Source organism: Pelophylax lessonae, assembly GCF_965119305.1.
Source record: "Pelophylax lessonae genome assembly, chromosome: 6".
NCBI classification, from domain to species: domain Eukaryota; kingdom Metazoa; phylum Chordata; class Amphibia; order Anura; family Ranidae; genus Pelophylax; species Pelophylax lessonae.
Genome location: NC_138773.1, coordinates 55115310 through 55136481, shown reverse-complemented (window position 1 = coordinate 55136481; position 21172 = coordinate 55115310). Strand labels below are relative to the sequence as shown.

The 21172-nt window shown below is 48.9% G+C and overlaps 1 protein-coding gene across 1 annotated transcript in view; it reads left to right on the top strand.

Annotated features, from left to right (window-relative positions):
* The window catches only part of B9D1 (B9 domain containing 1), a 167687-nt gene that overhangs the window by 30548 nt on the left and 115967 nt on the right, over positions 1-21172 (top strand). Inside the window, exon 3 of the mRNA XM_082260625.1 lies at positions 5698-5809. Coding sequence (XP_082116751.1) covers positions 5698-5809 — 112 coding nt within the window. The remainder of the gene's footprint in view (positions 1-5697; positions 5810-21172) is intronic.

Here is a 21172-nt window from a genome sequence, read left to right as displayed (position 1 = left end):
ACGCTGTGCGGTTTCTTAACCTCCATTATGTGCGTCTTGAATTGCGACTCTCCCTGCCTCATGTGCAGCGGCTTGTTCGCCTGTGCGGGTTCCCCACGCCATGTGAGGTAAGTGTATTTATGTGGGGACCTGTCTGTCTGGGGGGGTCTCAGTCTGGGACTGTGTAACCTGCCTTTAATCACACTGCTTGTCTCCCTATCTCTCGGCTGCATGCTGTGGGCTGCAAGGGGGGGGGGGGAGCTGTATGACACTGTGTGTGTCAGGCTGGGCAGTGTGAGGAGCTGTGTGCTGTGGGGCATGTTTTTTCTTGGCATGTTTGGGCATATACAGCGATCGCTGCGGCGATCTAACATGTATCCTTATATTGGGATGTAATGTGTGTGTTTTTTATGCACTGTGGAGCGGCGTTTTCGGCGCCAAACGACGCCATTTTACCGGCGCCCGCTCCGGCCGCATGGTTTACATGCACGGCGGCCATTTTCTTGTAGCCTCCATAGGCTTACATAGAGCGCCCTGGCAGCATCACTTCCTCTCTCCTGGAACACCGATCGAGGCAGCAGCAGCAGCGGGGTCTCCTCAGGTTTTATCCTTCTGTTCTTGTTATCCATTGCCTGTACTCAGTTTGTATATTCCCTGTGGGGGTCTCATTGTGCCTGAGTGTGGTGCGGTGGGCTGCGCTTGCCGCGCTTGCTAAAAGGGGGCAGTTAACCCTTGGTTGTCTGGCATTACTGGGGCAATGGATTCTCAGGAGGGCAAGTTTCCTACAGTATTGGTGGAAAGCCAGGGGACCGCTGTTTCCCCCCCAGGGGGGGATTTAGCCACTATTGTGGCTGGCCTTGCTGCCCAGGTGCAAATGCTGGTGGCTGCTCAATCTACAAAACGGCCCAGAGTTGCTCTGTCCTCTGATTCTGAGGGTGAAGGTGATGGGGCTGTTCTGGCAGGGACCCCCCTATCGGGGTCCCGCTCCTCTCTTGATCTAGTGGGGTCTGAGGTAGAGGCTGAAGTTGAGGGGGTTGATAATTCTCCCCCTGGCTCGCCTGAAGAGCTTGCAATCATGGATGAGTTGATTGCTTCCATTAAGCAGACGCTACGTTTGCAGGACGAAGTGTGTCCCCCCGCTGCTTTGGCGGCTTATGGGACGCAGAGAAAACGCAGGACGCCGCAGGTTTTTCCCTGCAATGCTGATTTTCAGCGCGCTGTTAAGGATCAATGGCGCGATCTGCGCAAGCCTTTTGCGGTACCAAGTAAATTCAAGCTGCGTTATCCTTTCTCGCCTGCCACTGATGACCGGTGGTGTGTGCCTCCGCCAGTGGATCATGCAATTGCGGTTTTGAACAAAGCCACTGCGATTCCTGCAGAGGGTTCCCCTGTTTTCCGTGATGCCACGGATAGGAGACTGGAGTCTCTTGCCCGTCATACTTATTCTGTTACGGGCTCTATGCTTAAGGCTCTGTTTGCTTCTCTCATGGCGGCCCAGGCGATCGCAAGTTGGACGCAGATGCTTAGGCGCGTCCTAGTGGCCGATTCGGCCTCGGCGGCGACCCTGGCTATGGTGGATCAGATCCACCAGGGTGTCATGTATCTGTGTGATGCGGACCTGGACCTGATTCCGTTGGCTGCACGTGTGCACAGCGTGGCGGTGTTGTCTCGCCGCCTGGTTTGGTTGAAATGTTGGTCGGTGGACCAATCTTCACGTAAGACCTTAGCCAATCTACCTTATGATGGGTCTCGCCTTTTTGGGGAGTCCCTGGATGTGTTGATTAAGGGGATCACCGGGGGTAAGAGCACTCTCTTGCCCCATTTCCCCAAGGCTAAGGGGGCTTCTGGGAAGAAGCATGCAAATTTTCGGCCCCCTCAGGGGTCCTTTCGTGCCTTTCGGCCGCACTACAAGGGCAAACCGTTCAAAGGCCAAGGCTCTCAGAAGAAGCCCTGGTCTGGGAAACAGAAGTCCGGCCAATCCGGACCGGCTGCCCATAACAGTTCGGCCTGAAGGGGCGCCCTCACCCAGTTTTGGGGTGGGGGGACGCTTGCTCGGTTTTCTTCAGCCCTGGTTGGCCCGTGTGCGGGACAGATGGGTTCTGGAAATCGTTCGATCTGGTTACAAGATCGAGTTTCTCTCTCGGCCGGAGAGCAGATTTTTTCCCTCAAATCTTCAACTGTCTCCAGAGCGCCTGCGGGATCTGCACCTGGCGGTGCGGGACCTGAGGGCTCAGGGAGTGGTGGTTCCGGTGCCTCGTCGGGACAGATTTCGGGGGTTTTATTCCAATCTGTTCACCGTGCCCAGGAAGGAGGGCAAGGTTCGTCCGATTCTGGACTTGAAGGCTCTGAACCGCTCTGTGCGGGTTCGCAAGTTCCGCATGGAATCCCTGCGCTCGGTGGTGGCTGCCCTGGTTCCGGGGGAATTCATGGCCTCCATCGATTTGAAGGATGCGTACCTTCACATCCCCATATTCGAGGGTCATCAGAGATACCTTCGATTTGCCATTGCGGAGGATCACTACCAGTTCGTGGCGTTGCCCTTTGGTCTCGCCTCGGCTCCGCGGGTCTTCACCAAGGTGCTTGCACCGGTTCTGGCATTATTGAGGGCCCAGGGCATTTCTGTCCTGGGGTATCTGGACGACATTCTGGTTCGGTCTGCGACCAGACAGGGTCTGGAGAAGGACCTGTCTGTCACAATGCAAACTCTGCAGGAGTTTGGTTGGACGATAAATGTTCCAAAGTCGACACTGAGTCCGTCGGTTCGTCTCCCCTATCTGGGAATGATACTGGACTCGGTGCAGGCGAAGGTCTTCCTGCCGGAAGACAAACTCAGGACTCTTCAGGAGGAAGTCAGGTCCCTCAGGGACGTTCCACACTCGTCTCTGCGGACGTGTATGAGATGTCTGGGATTGATGGTCTCGGCCTTCGAGGCGATTCCTTTCGCGCAGTTTCACACGCGGGGTCTCCAAGCGGAGATCCTGTCCAAGTGGGACGGGCGACCTCAATCTCTGGATCTTCAGATCTCGTTGAGTCATCGCACCAGGGAAAACCTTCTGTGGTGGATCCAGTCCCCGTTGGTGTCCGGGGGCAAGTCGTTTCGTCCGATCTCGTGGACGATAATCACCACGGATGCCAGCCTGTCGGGCTGGGGTGGTGTTCTGGGCGTTCTGTCCGCCCAGGGGACCTGGTCGGAGGGGGAGTCTTCCCTCCCGATCAACATTCTGGAATTGCGTGCGATAAGGCTCTGTCTTCATCGCTGGACGGACCGGCTGCAGGGCTGCCCGGTTCGGGTGCAGACGGACAATGCCACGGCGGTGGCCTACATCAACCACCAAGGGGGCACCAGGAGTGCCCGAGCGGCTCGAGAAGTGGCCGACATTCTGTCTTGGGCCGAGACTCATGTCCCGGCGATAACGGCGGTTCACATTCCGGGAGTGGAGAACTGGCAGGCGGACTATCTGAGTCGCCAGACCCTGGATCAGGGGGAATGGTCTCTCCACCCGGCTGTCTTCCAGATGTTGTGCGCGAAGTGGGGTCTTCCAGATGTGGACCTGTTCGCGTCTCGCCTCAACTACAAGGTGAAGAGGTTCGTGGCAAGGACGCGCGACCCTCGGGCAGACGCGTCGGACGCGTTAGTGGCCCCGTGGCATCAGTACAGGCTGATGTACGCGTTTCCACCGATTCAGTTGCTGTCCAGGTTCCTTCGCAGGTTACACTCGGAACGCAGAACGGTGATTCTTGTGGCACCGGACTGGCCTCGCCGGTCCTGGTACGCAGACCTCGTGAATCTGGCGGTCGACGCCCCTTGGCGTCTGCCTCTTCGAGACGATCTACTGTCTCAAGGACCGATTTACCATCCTGCTTTACAGTCGCTGGCTTTGACGGCCTGGCTGTTGAGACCGAGGTCCTGAAGGAGAAGGGTCTCTCTCCAGAGGTCGTTCATACTTTGATCAACGCGAGGAAGTCTTCCTCGGGGAAGGTTTATTACCGTGCTTGGAAGGCCTATTTTGCCTGGTGTGAGTCCAGGGGGTTTTCACCCCGCACGTACTCGGTTTCCCGTGTGCTGTCTTTCCTTCAGACGGGTGTCGATCAGCGTTTGGCGCTGGCTACGATAAAGGGTCAGGTGTCTGCGCTGGCCGTTCTGTTTCAACGTCCCGTGGCTTCCAACTCCTTGGTTGGCACTTTTATTCAGGGTGTGCGGCATCTGGTTCCTCCTAGGAGGGATCCTTTGCCTCCTTGGGACTTGAATCTCGTTCTATCTGTGTTACAACGTGCTCCTTTTGAACAGATCAGGGAGATCTCGTTGTCTATGTTGTCCAAAAAGGTCGCCTTTTTGGTGGCGATCACTTCGGCTCGCAGAGTGTCGGAACTGGCGGCTTTGTCCTGCAAGTCTCCGTACCTGGTTGTTCATTTGGATAAGGTGGTCTTGCGACCTAATCCTTCTTTTCTGCCGAAACGAGTTTCGGAATTCCATCTTAACGAGGATATTGTTTTGCCTTCGTTGTGCACGAAGCCTAAACATCCAAAGGAGGTGAGATTGCACTCTCTGGATGTTGTTCGGGCGATAAGGGTTTACCTTAAATCGACTGAGTCTTTTCGTAGGACGGACTCCTTGTTTGTTCTTCCAGAGGGTCCTCGGAAGGGCATGGCGGCTTCGGCCTCTACCATCGCCAAATGGATCAGGCAGACCATTGAACAGGCCTATGCCTTGCAGGGGAAGGTTCCCCCTGTGCCTGTGAAGGCGCACTCTACTAGATCTCTGAGTACGTCTTGGGCCTGCCGTCATGGGGCTTCTGTAGCCCAGGTGTGTAAGGCGGCGACTTGGTCGACCGTGCACACTTTCACAAAATTCTACAAAGTAGATGTTCAGGCATCGGCGGATGCTTCCTTTGGCCGCAAGGTTCTTAGTGCGGCTGTTCCATAGGGTCCCTTGTTGGGGACTCCTGACTGTTGGGATAGTTTTTTGTATCCCCTGGTTTTTTTGTCTTTTCCTGGGTTGTTGCTCCTGTTGAGCACTTATTTTTGCTCTTGCCCAGCTGGTTTCCTTCCTTTGGTAAGGTTCCTTTCTTTGATGTGGAGACTGCGTTGCCTTTCGGCGCGGATGCGTTTCCCACCCCTCATGTTTGCACTGCTTTGGGACGTCCCCATATGTGACGAATATGAAGAGGCGGCGACTGTCGGAGGACGTAAGAGAAAACTGAATTTTTGTAAAATCTTACCTGTAAAATTCCTTTCTCTGAGTCCTCTGACAGTCGCCGCCCCCGCCCCTCTTTTGGGGTTTGAATGTATACTCTACTGCTATTCCACTAAAACTGAGATATGGTTGCAGGAAGTAGGAGGGTATTGACTGAGGGGACCACCCCTTGAGGGTGGGATATGTTAAAGCTTTATTGTTAACATATTCTGTTGCCTAGCTACTCCTTCGGAGCAAAGTCTAATACCCCATATGTGACGAATATGAAGAGGCGGCGACTGTCGGAGGACTCAGAGAAAGGAATTTTACAGGTAAGATTTTACAAAAATTCCGTTTTTCTCTTGTTCTTTACAACCACTGCATGCAAGAAAAGGGAATCTGCTGTTTACACTTGTACCACTAGGTGTCACCAAACTATCATTTTTCACACTTGGTCCTTCAACTCCTCTGTCTGTATCAGTTTACTACAGTTTTCCCAATATTAGTTGTAATCACAATGATACTTATTTTTATTTTTTTTTCAGGGGGTGGAAGAAGGAATATCTCAAATTGCTTCAAAAAATAGACATATAAAGGAAGAGATTGTGTGGAACTTTCCTATTGAAATAACCTTTAAAAGTACCAATCCATTCGGATGTAAGTATGTTAAGCAACTTCTTTTGTAACATGTACTTGCACCGTTGCTAAGACAAAGTATCGTCTGTTCATTCTGCAGCGTTACTATGGTTTCACTCTATACTGTGAGCTTCTAATTGTGTGCATTTAAAGTTTCAGCAAGTCAGATGAAGACCACCTCATTTCATGGCTGGAGAACAACCAGCATCATTTAGCCTTTCCTTCCCAGCCTGACTGGTCCGACCTCCCTATTTCTTTAATTGGTTTACGGTTCTTTCAGTCATTGAGGCTTAGCATCACATGTAAGCATTACCTGGGGCGGTCTACATAAGAATACATCCTGCCTAGAAACACCCACTTCTTCAGACTGGCATCCACCCATCAGGGCATTTTTCTTTTTACATAACTTCTCCCAAGAGCCAACCCACTGCTTCTATCAAGACTAAGGACTCTTGAAAGGAGTACCAAGGGAGGGAGCTGTCATGCTTTTAAAGCGGTATTAATCACTTGCCGACTTATATTTAAAGATGGCACTGGATGCCCGCACATGCGCGATGGGGCTTTCGCGCATGCCCAGATTGGCAGCCATTTGGACCGACTGTCCAAATCAATGTTGGGGTGGTGCCCTGCACTCCAAGGACACTGGCCCATTATGCCGACCCAATCCGCGGCCCAAACACCTGCTCCACAGATGTAGGAGTGGGAGCAGAGCCGCAACAAATGGTCAGCTAGCATGAAGAGCCCCCAGCCTGCGTGCACAGGAGACCCCCCCCCCAATGCGCCGGGTGATTGGCGCATACCAACCCCCTTCCCTAGACTGCTCCCGGGTGGTAGGGGTACACCCCCTAGCTGCAAAATGTGGCATTTTGCCCATCCATCACTTTCTAGGGATTTATTGTTCCCATCCCCCTGATGCAAAGCCTTCCAAAAATGGGTGGAATCTTACTGTGTTATTTACCCCGGGGGTTGATTGGCTTTCATCAACACTATCCAGCATGTTTTACGCTGTAATAGTGTTTTGTTCCAATCTCCCCCTCTTGTATTAGGGTGCACCTGGTCTAATATGAGAAATGTAATGTTAGGGAATCTCTCACCATGTACTTCCCTAACCTGTCTTCAATAAGGGAGGTCTGGGTTACATGTTTTTACACTGTGTATGTGTCTGTTGGCTTATTTCCAGAATTCTAATTTAGTTTTCCTTATATAAAAACAGCCACAGGGGTAGGCATAGTAACATGTATACCACCCCCGATGTTTTGCAATTGGCAAAATGTAATGGTTTGTTTTTGCTCCCATTAGGGAGAAGACTGTTTGGATTTGTGTTCATTAATTGACAGCATGAACACCCCCCACATGTAAAAGTCCCTAGACGTTTACAGTGGTCTTGTCTGAATTTCCCAGTATACTCGCTTTGGACCAAGTGGTCTTTTAAAGATCTCGTTTTTCTGTAAGTAATAGATGGAGCTTCCGTGACGAATGGACATAATGTAGGGTCTATATGTAAGAGGTGCCAATATTTCATTATGATCTTCCTCACTTCATCATGTTGCATCACGTACTTTGTAATGATACGTGTTTGATTTAATTTCCTAGTTTTCGCATTCTTCTTTTTGCCTAACAGGAGATCCTGTCTATTAAACCCGCAGGGTCTTCTGTAGGCTTTTTTAAGACAGTTTTTTGAGTATCTTCTCTGTAGTAATATGTTCCTAGAGGCCGCCGCCTCCGCTCGGAATCCCTCATCATTCGAGCAGAGATATTGGACATAGGGGATAGACTGTACTACAGATCTCGGGTGTGGGGGAGCTGGTGACACAGGCGAAATACTCTAAGCTTCAACTGTTTTTTATATGTTTCTATGCCCGGAAGGCATTACTGCTGAAATGGAAGGGTGCTGACCCCCCCACGGTTGCACAATGGAGGGCATTGGTGGATGCGGCTCTGCCCCTATACAAGCTGACCTATATGGGGCGTCAATGCCCTCAAAAATTTGGGAAAATCTGGGATGTTTGGATCGCAGCTAGACCTCTGCAGCTCTAGCCAAACTATGCTGTTAGTTGTTCCCGGGGCCCTGGTGGTGGGGTTGCTACTGTGTGTGGTTGGGGGCCGTGGGGTGCTGTAGGGGCACTTAGGTGTCTCGGCTCCCACGCGGCCCGGCCTTCTGGAGCTCCCCCCGACGCCTCCCCCTCCCGGGGGACCTGGGGCCTGGGGGAACTGTGGTTTATTGAGGCCCTGTAGTTCATACTGTAGTTTTGGATGAAGGTCAATATCTATGTCTGTTCACTTAACATGTTTTTCTTTAATGTGCACTTACTCTCTGTGGATCATTTGTTTTATTATGCTCCCTGTATATCCATACCTTGTTGGCAATGTTAATTTATTTTCTGTTTTACATCAATAAAACATTTCTGTTAAAAAAAAAAAAAAAAAGATCTCGGGTGAGAACTACTGGCGTGCAAGATCGTATTGCCAGCCGTTTTCTTTCTGAATACTAGATAAGTTGCCCTCCCTGTCTTTATTAATCGTGAAATCCAAAAATGTAATCTGTTCTGGGCTTGTGGACATCGAAAATTTTAAATTCTATGTGTTATTGTTCATTACATTTAAGTACTCCTCCAGAGATTCTCTGGGGCCGTTCCAAATCTGGGGCCGTTCCAAATCATGAACATGTCATCTATGAAACAGCGCAAGATCATAATGTGGTCTGTGAGTAGATTCCACCGTTCATCCGCCAAGAAAGATCTCTCCCACTCCCCCAGGTACAGATTGGCGTAGGATGGGGCTCCACTTTGGAGTTGTACACAGCGCTTTTGGCTCTTTTTTCTTAGAGCCCACTGTTTCTGTTAAGGAGGCAATATTTACCTTTGGTGAAGGTGCACTTGGGTGATTCTTTCATGGATTCGATATTCATACCCACATTGGATTCACACCACTGGAGTTTCTGATCTACAAAAACGTACTTTGATCGCCTGTATGAGACACTACAATGCCTTGAAAAAGTATTTAATACCCCTTAAAATGTTCCACATTTTGTCATGTTACAACCAAATTTGTAATGTATTTTATTGGGATTTTATGTGATAGACCAACACATAATGGCACATATCTGTGAAGTGAAAGGGAAATGATAAATGGTTTCAAAATTTTTTACAAATATGTGAAAAGTGTGGCAGGCATTTCTATTCAGCCCCCTGAGTCAATCTTTTGTAGAACCACCTGACTTGCAAGCTGTACGTCTCTACCAGCTTTGCACATCTAGAGAGTGAAATATTTTCCCATTCTTCTTTGCAAAATAGCTCAAGCTCTGTCAGATTGGATGGAGAGCGTCTGTGAAAAGCAATTTTCAAGTCTTGCCACAGATTCTCAATTGGATTTAGGTCTGGACTTTGACTGGGCCATTTTAACACATAAATATGCTTTTATCTAAACCATTCCATTGTACAATAGCTCTGGCTGTATGTTTAGGGTCGTTATCCTGCTTGGATGGTGAATCTCCGCCCCAGTCTTAAGTCTTTTGCAGACTAACAGGTTTTCTTCTAAGATTGCCCTGTATTTGGCTCCATCCATCTTCCCATCAACTCTGACCAGCTTCCCTGTCCCTGCTGAAGAAAAGCAACTCCACAACATGATGCTGCCACCACCATGTTTCGTGGTGGAGATGGTGTTTTCAGGGTGACATGCAGCTTTAGTTTTCATCCTCACATAGCGTTTTGTTTTTAGGCCAAAAAGTTCAATTTTGGCCTCATCTGACCAGAGCTCCTTCTTCCACATGTTTGCTGTGTCCCCCACATCGCTTCTCGCAAACTGCAAACAGGACTCCTTATGGCTTTCTTCTTTCCACTCCTCCATAAAGGGCAGATTGGTGGAGTGCACGACTAATTGTTGTCCTATGGACAGATTCTTCCACCTGAGCTGTGGATCTCTGCAGCTCCTCCAGAGTTACCAGGGGCCTCTTGGCTACTTCTCTGATGAATGCTCTCCTTGCCCGGCCTGTCAGTTTAGGTGGACGGCCATGTGTTGGTAGGTTTGCAGTTGTGCCATACTCTTTCCATTTTCGGATGATGGATTGAACAGTGCTCCATTAGATGTTAAAAGCTTGGGATATTTTTTTATAACCTAACCCTGCTTTAAACTTTTCCACAACTTTATCCCTGACCTGTCTGGTGTGTTCCTTGGCCTTTATGATGCTGTTTGTTTACTAAGATTCTCTAACAAACTTCTGAGGGCTTCACAGAACAGCTGTATTTATAGTGAGATCAAATTACACACTGATGGACTCTATTTACTAATTAGGTGACTTCTGAAGGCAATTGGTTCCACCAGATTTTAGTTACGGGTATCAGAGTAAAGAGGGCTGAATACAAATGCACACCACACTTTTTAGATATTTATTTTTAAACAATTTTTAAAAACATTTAAAATTTTCCTTCCACTTCACACGTGCCATTTTGTGTTGGTCTATCACCTAAAATCCCAATAAAATAAATTTACGCTTTTGGTTGTAACATGACAAAATGTGGAAAATGTCAAGGGGTATAAATACTTTTTCAAGGCACTGTACAATAAACTTTTGTGTTACACAGGACTATCTTGGATCTTTTATTCTTTTTATTCACATGAATTTTTTTTAGCATGGCAAATTTTTATGTTCTATATGCCACAATGTGCTAGTAGTATGTTCCGCATATTATGAAAGACCTACCTGTCATAATGTGCCCTCCAGCGCTGTACTGTCACAGGTCCTGAGCGCTTCCATTTTGGCCTGGTCTTCCTTCCAGGTTCCGTCTCTTCAGCCGCTTTAATGACCAAGCCCTGATGACATTACTCCTGCGCATGAAATAAACAGGGGTGACCAGCGCTATGGAGTTGTATAAAGATTAACAGGTGTAAGCTGCCAACAACCAAACCCCTGGGGGTTAAGAATGAAATAGGTGCAAAGAGGTTGAAACGGCGCTACCTTTAAGTGATTAAGTACCACGTGGATAATGTGCCAACATAAATAGTGATGCTCAAATACTATTAGAAATATTATATTTGGGTCCAAACTAAGGTGCACTAGTGACTTGTGGTATGACAAGAATAACCAATTTTTTTATCCTGGACCCAAAACAAGGTGCAATAGTAAAGTGCTAAGTGCTGTGCAATAAATATACCAAAATAATGGAGAAACAGTGATTTTATTTAAAAAAAATAAATATGTTATACAGTGCAGTTTACTAGTGATAAATTGTGCTTGGTGAAAAATAAAATGCTCCAATTTACAGAGCTGTGCACAAAATGTATGCACTGGGAATCTGAATTTAGTGTATTTTGCACCCCATTTGCATGAGCCCCGAGTGGAAAATCACTGCAGTTGTAGTCATTAGCTGGGGCCAGACAGAAAAATCACTTTGCCGGGTATCTCTTCTACACTTCTATATGCTGAATCAGGTTCTCAGTCCTGGTACCTTTTTATAAAAGGTAATATTGTGACATTCTGCATAAAGGGTTGAGGATATGTGCGTCGAAATCAGTGTGATCCATGAAATATGATTACTCTGTTAAACTATTAATTACAGTATCCTTGATAAAGTGGCGTTTGTTCTAAGAAATGCAAGAAACGCGTTGGGTGACAATCTGCATATGCAGTATTCTCTGTGACGGATTTAATGCAGTTTATGATGATTTTAAACAAATACATTTATAAATATCACAAAATTATTTCTTGTGTAGGAAATGTTTTTATTCATATGTTGGTATGGAGAATTTGCTTACCACAGATACCCCCTGTGATTTTTCTTGAAATGAGATATCTGTAAGATTTATTAAGGGAGTATGACATGCAAAAGATGAATCATTTCCTCTGACTTCCCTGAGTTCATTTAGTTTTTAAATATATTTATTGCCCGTTGATTACTGCACATTTCCGGTAATTACCTGCTACTAATCCATAACACCTGCAATGACAGTTTATTTGCCCAAGGCTTTCTTCATGTGAACAATGTTTAGCTCAGTATGGATTTTTTATGGCATTTGATTAATGAGTTATTTAGGTATGTGCTTTGCATTGTTGTCATAGAAACTGTATTTGCATGTATTTCATATTGTAAGGATCTAAAATCGTAGCAATAAGGTCTTCAGGCACATAGACTGTAATCAGCGTCTTACTGTTCGTTAAAGCAATTCTATTAAAGCTGATCTGCAGCCTTCCCTTTGCACAGTTGTTACGGACTTCTCTCCTGTACTAAAATTGCTTACTCTGATTTCACTTCACACTGAGAACTTCTCACAGTGCATATTAGAAGCTGCAGCAAGTAAGACAGAGCCCGCCTCATTACTATCTGGAGAACATCCAGCATCATCTAGCTTTTTCCTCCCCAGCTTGACTGTCTCTGGCCCACCCCTTTATTTTTATTGCATTTCAGTTCACTCGATCAAGAAATCTCAAACCATCCAGGACCTGCGCTAAGTTCTATACACAGGTGTGCAATAGTAATAGGTCAAAGGTCCATAGCTGCTGAAGATATAACCACCTGGAGAGATGGATGAAATTCATGCGTTAACCACTTGCCGACCGCCGCAGGTTTACTGCGGCGGTCAGCCCCTCGCAGGCAAAGCGACGTAGGACTACGTCGCTAGCCTGTGAGGCTCTAGGGAGCGAGAGCGCGCCGCCGGAGGCGCGCTCCTGCTCGTTCACGGATCCCCCCCGCGCCTGTGCCCGGCGGACCCGATGTCCGCCGGGCACTCGCGATTGTCTGTTACAGCAGGAGAAAGGCAGGCGGCTAATGTAAACAAAGCCGCCTGTCATTCTTCCCTGTGTAAGAATGGAGATCATACGGTTCTGCTATGTAGGACCGTGGATCTCTGTTCTTACACCTCAAGCCACATCCAATCACAGTTAGAAGAACGCCCCTAGGGACACACTTAACCCCTCCCTCTCAAAAAAAGTTAACCCCTTCACTACCAGTGTCATTTTTACAGTAACAGTGCATATTTATAGCACTGATTACTGTAGTAATGTCACTGGTAACCCCGAAAGTGTCAAAAATGTCAGTCAAGGATCCGAGCTGTCCGCCGCAATGTCGCAGTCCCGCAAAAAAAAACGCAGATCGCCGCCATTACTCGTTAAAAAAAAAAAACAACAAAAATGACAAAAATCTTTCCCTTAGTTAGTAAACGCAATAACTTTTGCGCAAACCAATCAAAAAACGCTTTTTGCATTTTTTTTTTTTTTGCCAAACATATGTAGAATAAAACAAATTGGCCTAAAATGTTAAAAAATTTAGATTTTTAAATTTTTTTGGGGGGAATTTCATATAAAAAAATGTGAAAAATATTGTTATTTTTGCAAAATTGACGCTCTTTATTTGTTTATAGCGCATGATCAAAAAAACGCACAGGTGATCAAATACCACCAAAAGAAAGCTCTGTTTGTGGGGAGAAAAACAACGTCAAATAAGTTTAGGTACAGCGTCGCACGACCGCGAAATTGTTCGTTAAAGTCACGCAGTGCCGAATCGCAAAATAGGCCCTGGTCAGGAAGGGGTAAAATCTTCTGGGGCTTAAGTGGTTAAAACCTTTTTTCTTTTTCGTTCATTGACTGACACAGCTCCTGATATACTTAACCATTGGGTTATACTGCTCCCTACAGGAGTAGGACACTAGGCAGAAGAAAAAGTCTGGCTATGCCTATGGGCAGTCCCAGAGTCCCAGGGGGTATACTCCCTCTCTCTGCTATAGGTACTCAGTTTTCTTCTGCCTAGTCAGGAGTAAGGACCTAGTTCCTTACTGGGATCTCTGGTCCTGGCAAAAATTTTTTCTTTTAGATAGATTTTTTTCTCCTGATTTCTCCTGTGAGATCTACAATCAACAACCAGACTGGGCGACGGGCTGGATAATCTAGATCCATTGGTCACCCCAGTCTGGCCAGCGAGCGCGCGCAGACCTCAGCTCCGCACTAGGTCGGCAGTGACATAGCCCCACTGGGGCTGGCCTGCGAGTTAAATGTGGTGGTTTGCCATAGGAAACAGCGGCAGCCATGACAGTTGAGCCCTATGGGTGGCAATTTTCGCGGTGGGAGCAGTGCAGATTCTCCTGGTGGCTGCGGTGCCTGGTTCTATGAATGGCAACCGGGTGTGCTGCTAGAGCGGTGGGGGGTGTCCCTTAGTGTTTTACACTTTTTTGTGTGGTCCCCCGATGACTCATGGAGTCTTTTAGAGCACATCTCCCCATTTGATCCCCTCTCTGAGGCCGCAGGGCCCTCCAGGTTCCAACCATCCATCGACGCACTGACGGCCGTCCTGGAGTCCTTTGTGTCCCAGGTTGAGTTGGCTTTTGGCCGACGGGCTGGCAAAAAAGGCCCTCCCACCTTCCCTTGCCTCATCTGCCCCCTCAGATCCTGAATCTGATTTGGCCTCCACTTCGGCAACCGCGCACTAAAAGGTGCTGGCGGACGCACTGATTGTATCTGTGCGTAAGACCTTAGAGATGGAGGACGCAGCTGCGACTGAGGGGCAGGTCCCCTTTGGCACTCACAAGCCATCCAGAGTGGCAAAGGTGTAACCTTTCCCTTCCTGTTTTGACAGAATTGTCACTGCAGAGTGGAGACGACCAAAGCCTTCCCTTTGGGGTCCCTAAGCGCTTTGCTAGGCGATCACTTCTTAAGAAGGGACTCCTTATAGGGTTGACTGTTCCACCGGTGGTGGACCCTCCGGTTTCCAGATTAAACAAGGCAACCATGATTCCGGTTGAAGAGTCCCCCGCCTTAAGTTCCCGGCTGACAGGAAGGCGAAGGCTGTGGCATGCAATATGCACATCCTGGCTGGTTCGGCACTGAGGCCAATATTCACCATTGCCCTGTTGTTGTAGACTATGACCGAGTGGGCTAAGCTTTTATGCCATGACCTGGAGGGAGAACAGCTGCCTTTGCTGAGCTGGCGGACCAGCTGGTCCAGGGGCTGCAGTTTATCTGTAATGCCTCTCTGGATGCGGATTCCATAGTGCCTCAGTTCAACAGTGGTCCTTTCGGCGTGTCTTTTGGCTCAAAGGCTGGTCTGCGGACCAGACTTTGTTTAAGGAGATCGCCTGTTTGGTGCTTCCCTGCATGACATCATTAAAGGTCTCACAGGGGGAAAGAGTAAGTCAAGAGCTGGCTTCTCCAGACCCGAGGTCAAGGCCCTTCAGCTTGAAGGTGCGCCTTCACCCGTATCTGGGGTGGGGAAGATGCTGTCACTGGTTCGCGGACCGGTGGACTTCCTCGGTGCAAGACAAGTAGATACACATACGGTCCGGCTACAAGATTGAGTTTTGTTCTTACCCTCTGGAAAGGTTATTTCCTTCAAATGTGCGACTGTCCCTGGTCCGCTTACAGGCGCTCTTTGGGACAGTGCAAAACCTTTTACTTCAAGGGGTGATTGTACCGGTTCCAACTTCTGAACATTTTCAGGGGTTTTGCTCAGACCTCTTTACAGTCCCCAGAAAGGAAGGCAAGGTGCATCCAATCCTGAACCTCAAGGTGCTGAACTGCTTGTGCAGGTGCAGAAGTTCAGAATGGAGTCTGTTCAAATGGTGGTGGCTTCCCTGCATCAGGGGGATTTTCTTGCCCCCATAGACATCAATGACGCTTACCTTTACATTCCAATATGTGTCGGTCATCTGCGCTTCCTCTGCTTTGTCATGGGAGAGGAGCATTATCAGTTTGTGGTTTTACCCTTTGGTCTCACCTCCACTCCTTGGGTCTTCACAAAAGTGTTGGCCCTGGTGCTAGCATTGTTAAGTCAGCAGGGGAATGACGTCCTGGACTACTTGCATGACCTTCTTCTGCGAGCAGAGTCTCCTACTGTGCTGGTGGAAAACATGGAGATCTCCAACCGAACCTTCAGGAAGTTTGGCTAGCTGGGTCTGACTCTGGACTCGGCCTTAGCGAGATTACTCCTTCCTCTGGACAAACTCCAGAAACTGCAGGCTGCACTTCGCCTCCTGCTGTCCAGCAGATGGTCACTCCTCCGGACTTGCATGCGAGTGCTGGGCCTGATGGTGTCTACCTTCTAGGCGGTCCCATTTGCACTGTTCCACACGATGTCCCTGCAAGGGAGATTCTGATCAAATGGGACAAGACTTGGCAGTCTCTGGACAACCACATGCAGTTGAGTCGGGGTGCAAAAGGGTCCCCTAACTGGTGGCTTCATTCCGTGGCGCTCCGGCAGGGCAAATCCCTTCCTCCTCTTGTATTGGATAGTGGACACCACGGATGCTAGCCTTTCGGGGTGGGGAGGCTTTCTCGACAAATTCTGCTCAGGGGGTCGGAACCCTGGAAGATTTCAGACTACTGATCAATATCCTGGACCTCCAAGCGATCGGACTGTGCCTGGAACATTGGACGGATCAACTCCAAAGGATGTCCAGTGCGCATTCAATCAGACAGAGCCACAGCCATGGCTTATATCAATCACCTAGGTCACACAAGAAGTGTCCTGGCGGCTCTGGAGGTAGCCAGCATTCTCAGGTGGGTAGAACATTCGTTCCAGCCCTTTTCGCCATACACATTCCCACAGTGGAAAACTGGCAGGTGGATTACCTCAGTCAGCAGGCATTGGACCAGGGAGAATGGTCTCTTCATCCAGAGGTTTTTCATCAGTTATTTCTACCGTGGGGCACCCCGAGGTAGATCTGTTGGCGTCTCAGCTCAGCAGAAAGGTGCAGAGGTTCCCGGCACAGTCACAGAATCCTCAGGCAGATGCCACAGAGGCAGACGCTAATGGCCCCATGGGTTCAGTATCGTCTGATTTACGCCTTCCCTCCTCTCAAGCTTCTGCCAAGACTTCTCCGCAGGATTGAGGCAGAAGGGAATTCCGGTCATCTTGGTGGCCCCGGACTGGCCTCGCCAGGCTTGGTACGCTGATCTGATGCGGCTGGTCGCCAACGTTCCTTTGAAGCTTCCTCTCAAGGAGGATCTGCTGTCCCAAGGGCCAATCTTCCACCCTGCTTTACAGTCGCTGGCTTTGACGGCTTGGCTGTTGAAAGCCAGGTACTGAAGAATAGGGGGTGGTCTGAATCGGTGATTTCCGACGCTGTTAAAATCTAGGAAATCTACTTCTAGGAAAATCTACCATGGTACGTGGAAGATGTACATTGTGTGGTGTGAGTCCCTTGAGGTTCATTCTCACTCCTTCTCGGTGGCTTGGATCTTCACCTTCCTTCACAGGGGGTTGAACAGAAATTGGCCTTGAGTACCATCAAAGGCCAGGTCTCGGCTTTGGCGGTCTTCTTTCAACGATCCTTGGCCACACACTCCCTGGTGCATACCTTTCTTCAGGGCGTTTGCCATTTGGTTCCTCCAGTGCGGTCTCCGTTGCCACCTTGGGACCTCAATTTGGTGCTTTCGGTCCTCCAGAAGTTTACCTTTGAGATTCTTTGGAAGATTCCCTTGTTTACGCTGTTTCAGAAGGTGGGAATGAAGAGTTTGTGTCGACTGGCGGCGTTATCCTGTCGTTCCCCTTTCTTGCTGGTTCACCAAGAGATTATTCAGAGATAAGGTGGTTCTTCGCCCTTGTCCGTCATTCCTTCCAAAGGTTGACTCTGATTTCCATTTGAATGAAGACATTGTGTTTCCTTGCCTGTGTCCCAGGCCAAAACATCGTAAGGAAATTGCCTTGCATGCCTTGGATGTGGTACGGGCAATTAGGGTGTACCTGGCAGCTATGGATTCTTTTAGGAAGTCAGACTATTTTTGCTTACGAATGGGTGTAGGACAGAGTTGTCTGCTTCCTCTGCGACCATTCCCAGATGGAGAAGACAGACGGTGATTCAGGCCTTTTCTATCAGGGGTCAGGTTCCTCTTTTCCCTATGAAGGCGCACTCTACTTGGGCGTTCAGTTCCTCCTGGGCCTTCTGTCATCAGGGGTCAGTGACGCAGGTTTGCAAGGTGGCCATCTTGTCGTCTGTGCACATTTTCACAAAGTTCTATAAAGTGGATGTGTTGGCATCTGTGGATGCCCCTTTTGACGCAAGGCTTTGCAGGCAACTGTTTAAAGGACTTGGTCTTCTTTGACGGTGTATTGTTTTTTTTTCAGGTGGGCAGTTTTTTTGGTTAAGCCCCGTTGCCTACTTTTTTTTTTAGCTTTGGAAATTTTTTTCTGTTCCCACCCCTCATGTTTAACACGTGCTTTGGGATGTCCCAATGATTAAGAATATCAGGAGCTGTGTCCGTCAATGAACGAAAGAGAAAATTTAATTAAATGACTTGCCGTAAAATCCATTTCTCTGATATTCATTGACAGACACAGTACCCACCCCTCTTTTGAGTTGTATGTTCTCCAACACTGCTTGTAACAAAATGGAGTACCTATAGCAGAGAGAGGGAGTATTCCCCCCTTGGACTGTCCTTAAGCGTAGCCAGACTTTTTTTTCTGCCTAGTGTCCTACTCTTGTAGAAGGCAGTATAACCCAAGTGTTAAGAATATCAGGAGCTGTGTCCATCTCAGGCAGCGAATGGGTTAAATGGGATTGGTATGAATCAGAGAGAGAGAAAATGATACTGCTTATTCAGGAAGCAATATTCCACTCACCACGTAGGACCCTCTATTTAATATTGCTGCAGTGGATTACACATAATGTTTTTATCATGGTTTTACTTTATTTCTAGGAATTATTCTTGTATCAACAGTTCTCTTGTTTGCAACTGTAGTCACAAAGAAATGTGAGATCTTCTATTATAGCCAGCCTGTTGTAGCTGCATTCTCTGATTCATCCAATAGGTGGCACTCATCTGTAGTTTACGTTTTTCCATTACTCTGGACTATTATAAATGTGATTCCCCCCCCCCCCCCCCCCCCCAAGCATTCACTGATAGTGAATCAATGACTGTCTTGTAAAACACATATATCTGGAAGATTCACCTGCAATAAATGTTTAATGAATGAATGTCATTTACTGCTTTAGAAATATGACCCTTTAAAGTAGGGATGCACCGAAATGAAATTCTTGGCCGAAGCCGAAGCCGAATAATAATGAAATGTTTGGCCGAAGGCCGAAGGCCGAATACCGAACGCGGTGTTTCGCATTTTTTCCATTTATTTTGCCAATTTTTTGTCCTCTCTTGTCCTCTCGTGTCTCTCTCTCTCTCTCTTGTCCTCTCATGTCTCTCTCTCTCTCTCTCTCTCTTGTCCTCTCATGTCTCTCTCTCTCCCTAAATGTTACTGTAGGGAATGGGATTCAGTGCACACTGCAGCCTTGTACCATAGGGTTAATGTTAGTGACACTGTAGGGATTGGGAAGGATGCTGGGAATGGAAATCAGGAAGCATGCAGGCAGCCTTGTAAATTTTAATTGCAGATACAGGGCACTGGGCAGGTCAGGGTTAATGTGGTAACATCAATTACTCAGTGACAGTCCGTCAGTGTCAGTGTGGACTCGATCAGATTATACAGTGACAGACAGTCTCTCATAGTGGTGGTAGTAGGAGGCTGGAAAGGAGCACAGCCGCATACATACATTACTCACTCGTGCACTGCAGCCCGCCCCACACATTCAGTGAGTCTTACTCTCCTCCCTAGTTTTTTTCAATGGAACATTCAGGAAGCCAATCACGTCGTGAGTAGCGGCACAGCGGAACCAATCAGGTGTGCAGGCACGCGTGATTGGTTCGCTGTGCAGCTAATCACGGCATGATTGGCTTCCTGAATGTGCCATTGAAAAAACTAGGGAGGAGAGTAAGACTCACTGAATGTGTGGGGCGGGCTGCAGTGCACGAGTGAGTAATGGATGTATGCTCACCGCTGAAGTGTCCCGGCTTCACGGAAGTCTGTGAGTCCTCCTCCGAGTCCCTTCCCCCTGTAAATATCGTGACCTCGGCGATATGAATATCGCCTACGGCCACAGTATGATAGTCGATATATCGACTATCGTTCAGCCCTATTGTTCGGCACAAAATTATTCGGCCTTTTGACTTATTCGGCCGAATACCGAAAGTGCCATTTTTTCTATTTTCGGCCGAATAATGTTCGGCCACCGAATATACGGTGCATCCCTACTTTAAAGTGTATATCCAGGCATTATCTAGCTCTGGGGTCGGCAACCTATCGATCGTGGCCAGGTGATGGATAGATTGTGTCTCTGCATTGCCGATCCCGGGCTAAACTACTCCTCCCCAATGGCGTACTAACGGGGTACGGTCAAAGTGAGCTAAGCGGAGCAGGGTGAGAAGTCCAGTCCAGGTGAGGAGAGAGCCAGGCGGGTGCAGCAGGGAACAAGAGAGTCGGGCGGGCAAAGCTGGTGAGGAGAGAGCCGTGTGGACCGAGCTGGTGAGGAGAGAGCCAGGGAAGTAGACAGCAAGGAAGGCACAGTAGGGAAGAAGAGAGGCGGGTGGAGCAGGGGAGGAGAGAACCGGGCAGGCTGAACAGGGGAAGAGAGAGCCAGGCGGGCTAAACAGGGGAGGAGAGAGCCAATTTGGCGGAGCAGGGGAGGGGAGAGTCGCCCGGGCAGAGCAGGTAAGGAGAGAGCAGGGCGGGTGGAGCAGGGGAGGAGAGAGCAGGGTGGGCCGAGCAGGGAAGGAGAAAGCTGGGCGGCCAGAGCAGGAGAGGAGAGAGCTGGGTGGCCAGAGCAGGAGAGGAGAGAGCTAGGTGGGCGAAGCAGGGGAGGAGAGAGGCGGGAGGGTGGAGCAGGGGGGAGAAGAGAGCCGGTGGGCGGAGCAGAAAAGGAGAAAGATGGGAGGAGCAGGGGAGGAGCGAGGCAGGGAAGGAGAGAGGTGGGCGGAGCAGGGGAGGAGAGAGGTGGGCAGAGCAGGGGAGGAGAGAGCCAGCGGGCAGAGAAGGGGAGGAGAAAGGTGGGTGGAGCAGGTGAGGAGAGAGCTGGGCAGGTGAAGCAGGGATGCAGAGAGCTGGGCGGGTTGAGCAGTGGAGGAGACTTGCTCTCTGGGGCTACTGCAGCTGTCGAAGTAATGCAAAGAAAAAATGGTGAGGTGGCTACAGCAGCCCCAGTGAGCCCACACCTGATGCTTCAGTGAGAGATGTAGCTTAGTGTGAGAGTCACCTCCCCTGCTCTGGACGTCTCACTCTGAGCTGGGTGTCTTCCCTTCTTTCAGTTCTGTACCCTGGGGAAGGGGTGGGAGGGGATGAGGGGGTTTTCTGTACTTGGTGGTGGGGGGGGGGCTGTGCTGGGGAGGGCTGCTGTGTTGTAAAGCTGTTGATCTGTGCTGGACAGGGAGTCTGTACTGAGTGAGTAGGCTGGGATGGAAGATAAAGAATGTTAGGGGAGATCCTTGTCGTGAAGAATATGGGTAGGGAGTAGATTGCACTAAGCAGAGGAGGTCATTTTGGTGGTACTTTGTAACGTAGTCTGTGCATTAGGGCTTGTTCACACTAGTGGTTGGGGGGGGGGGGGGAGTAAAACCCCTCAGCTGAGCCACAGTTT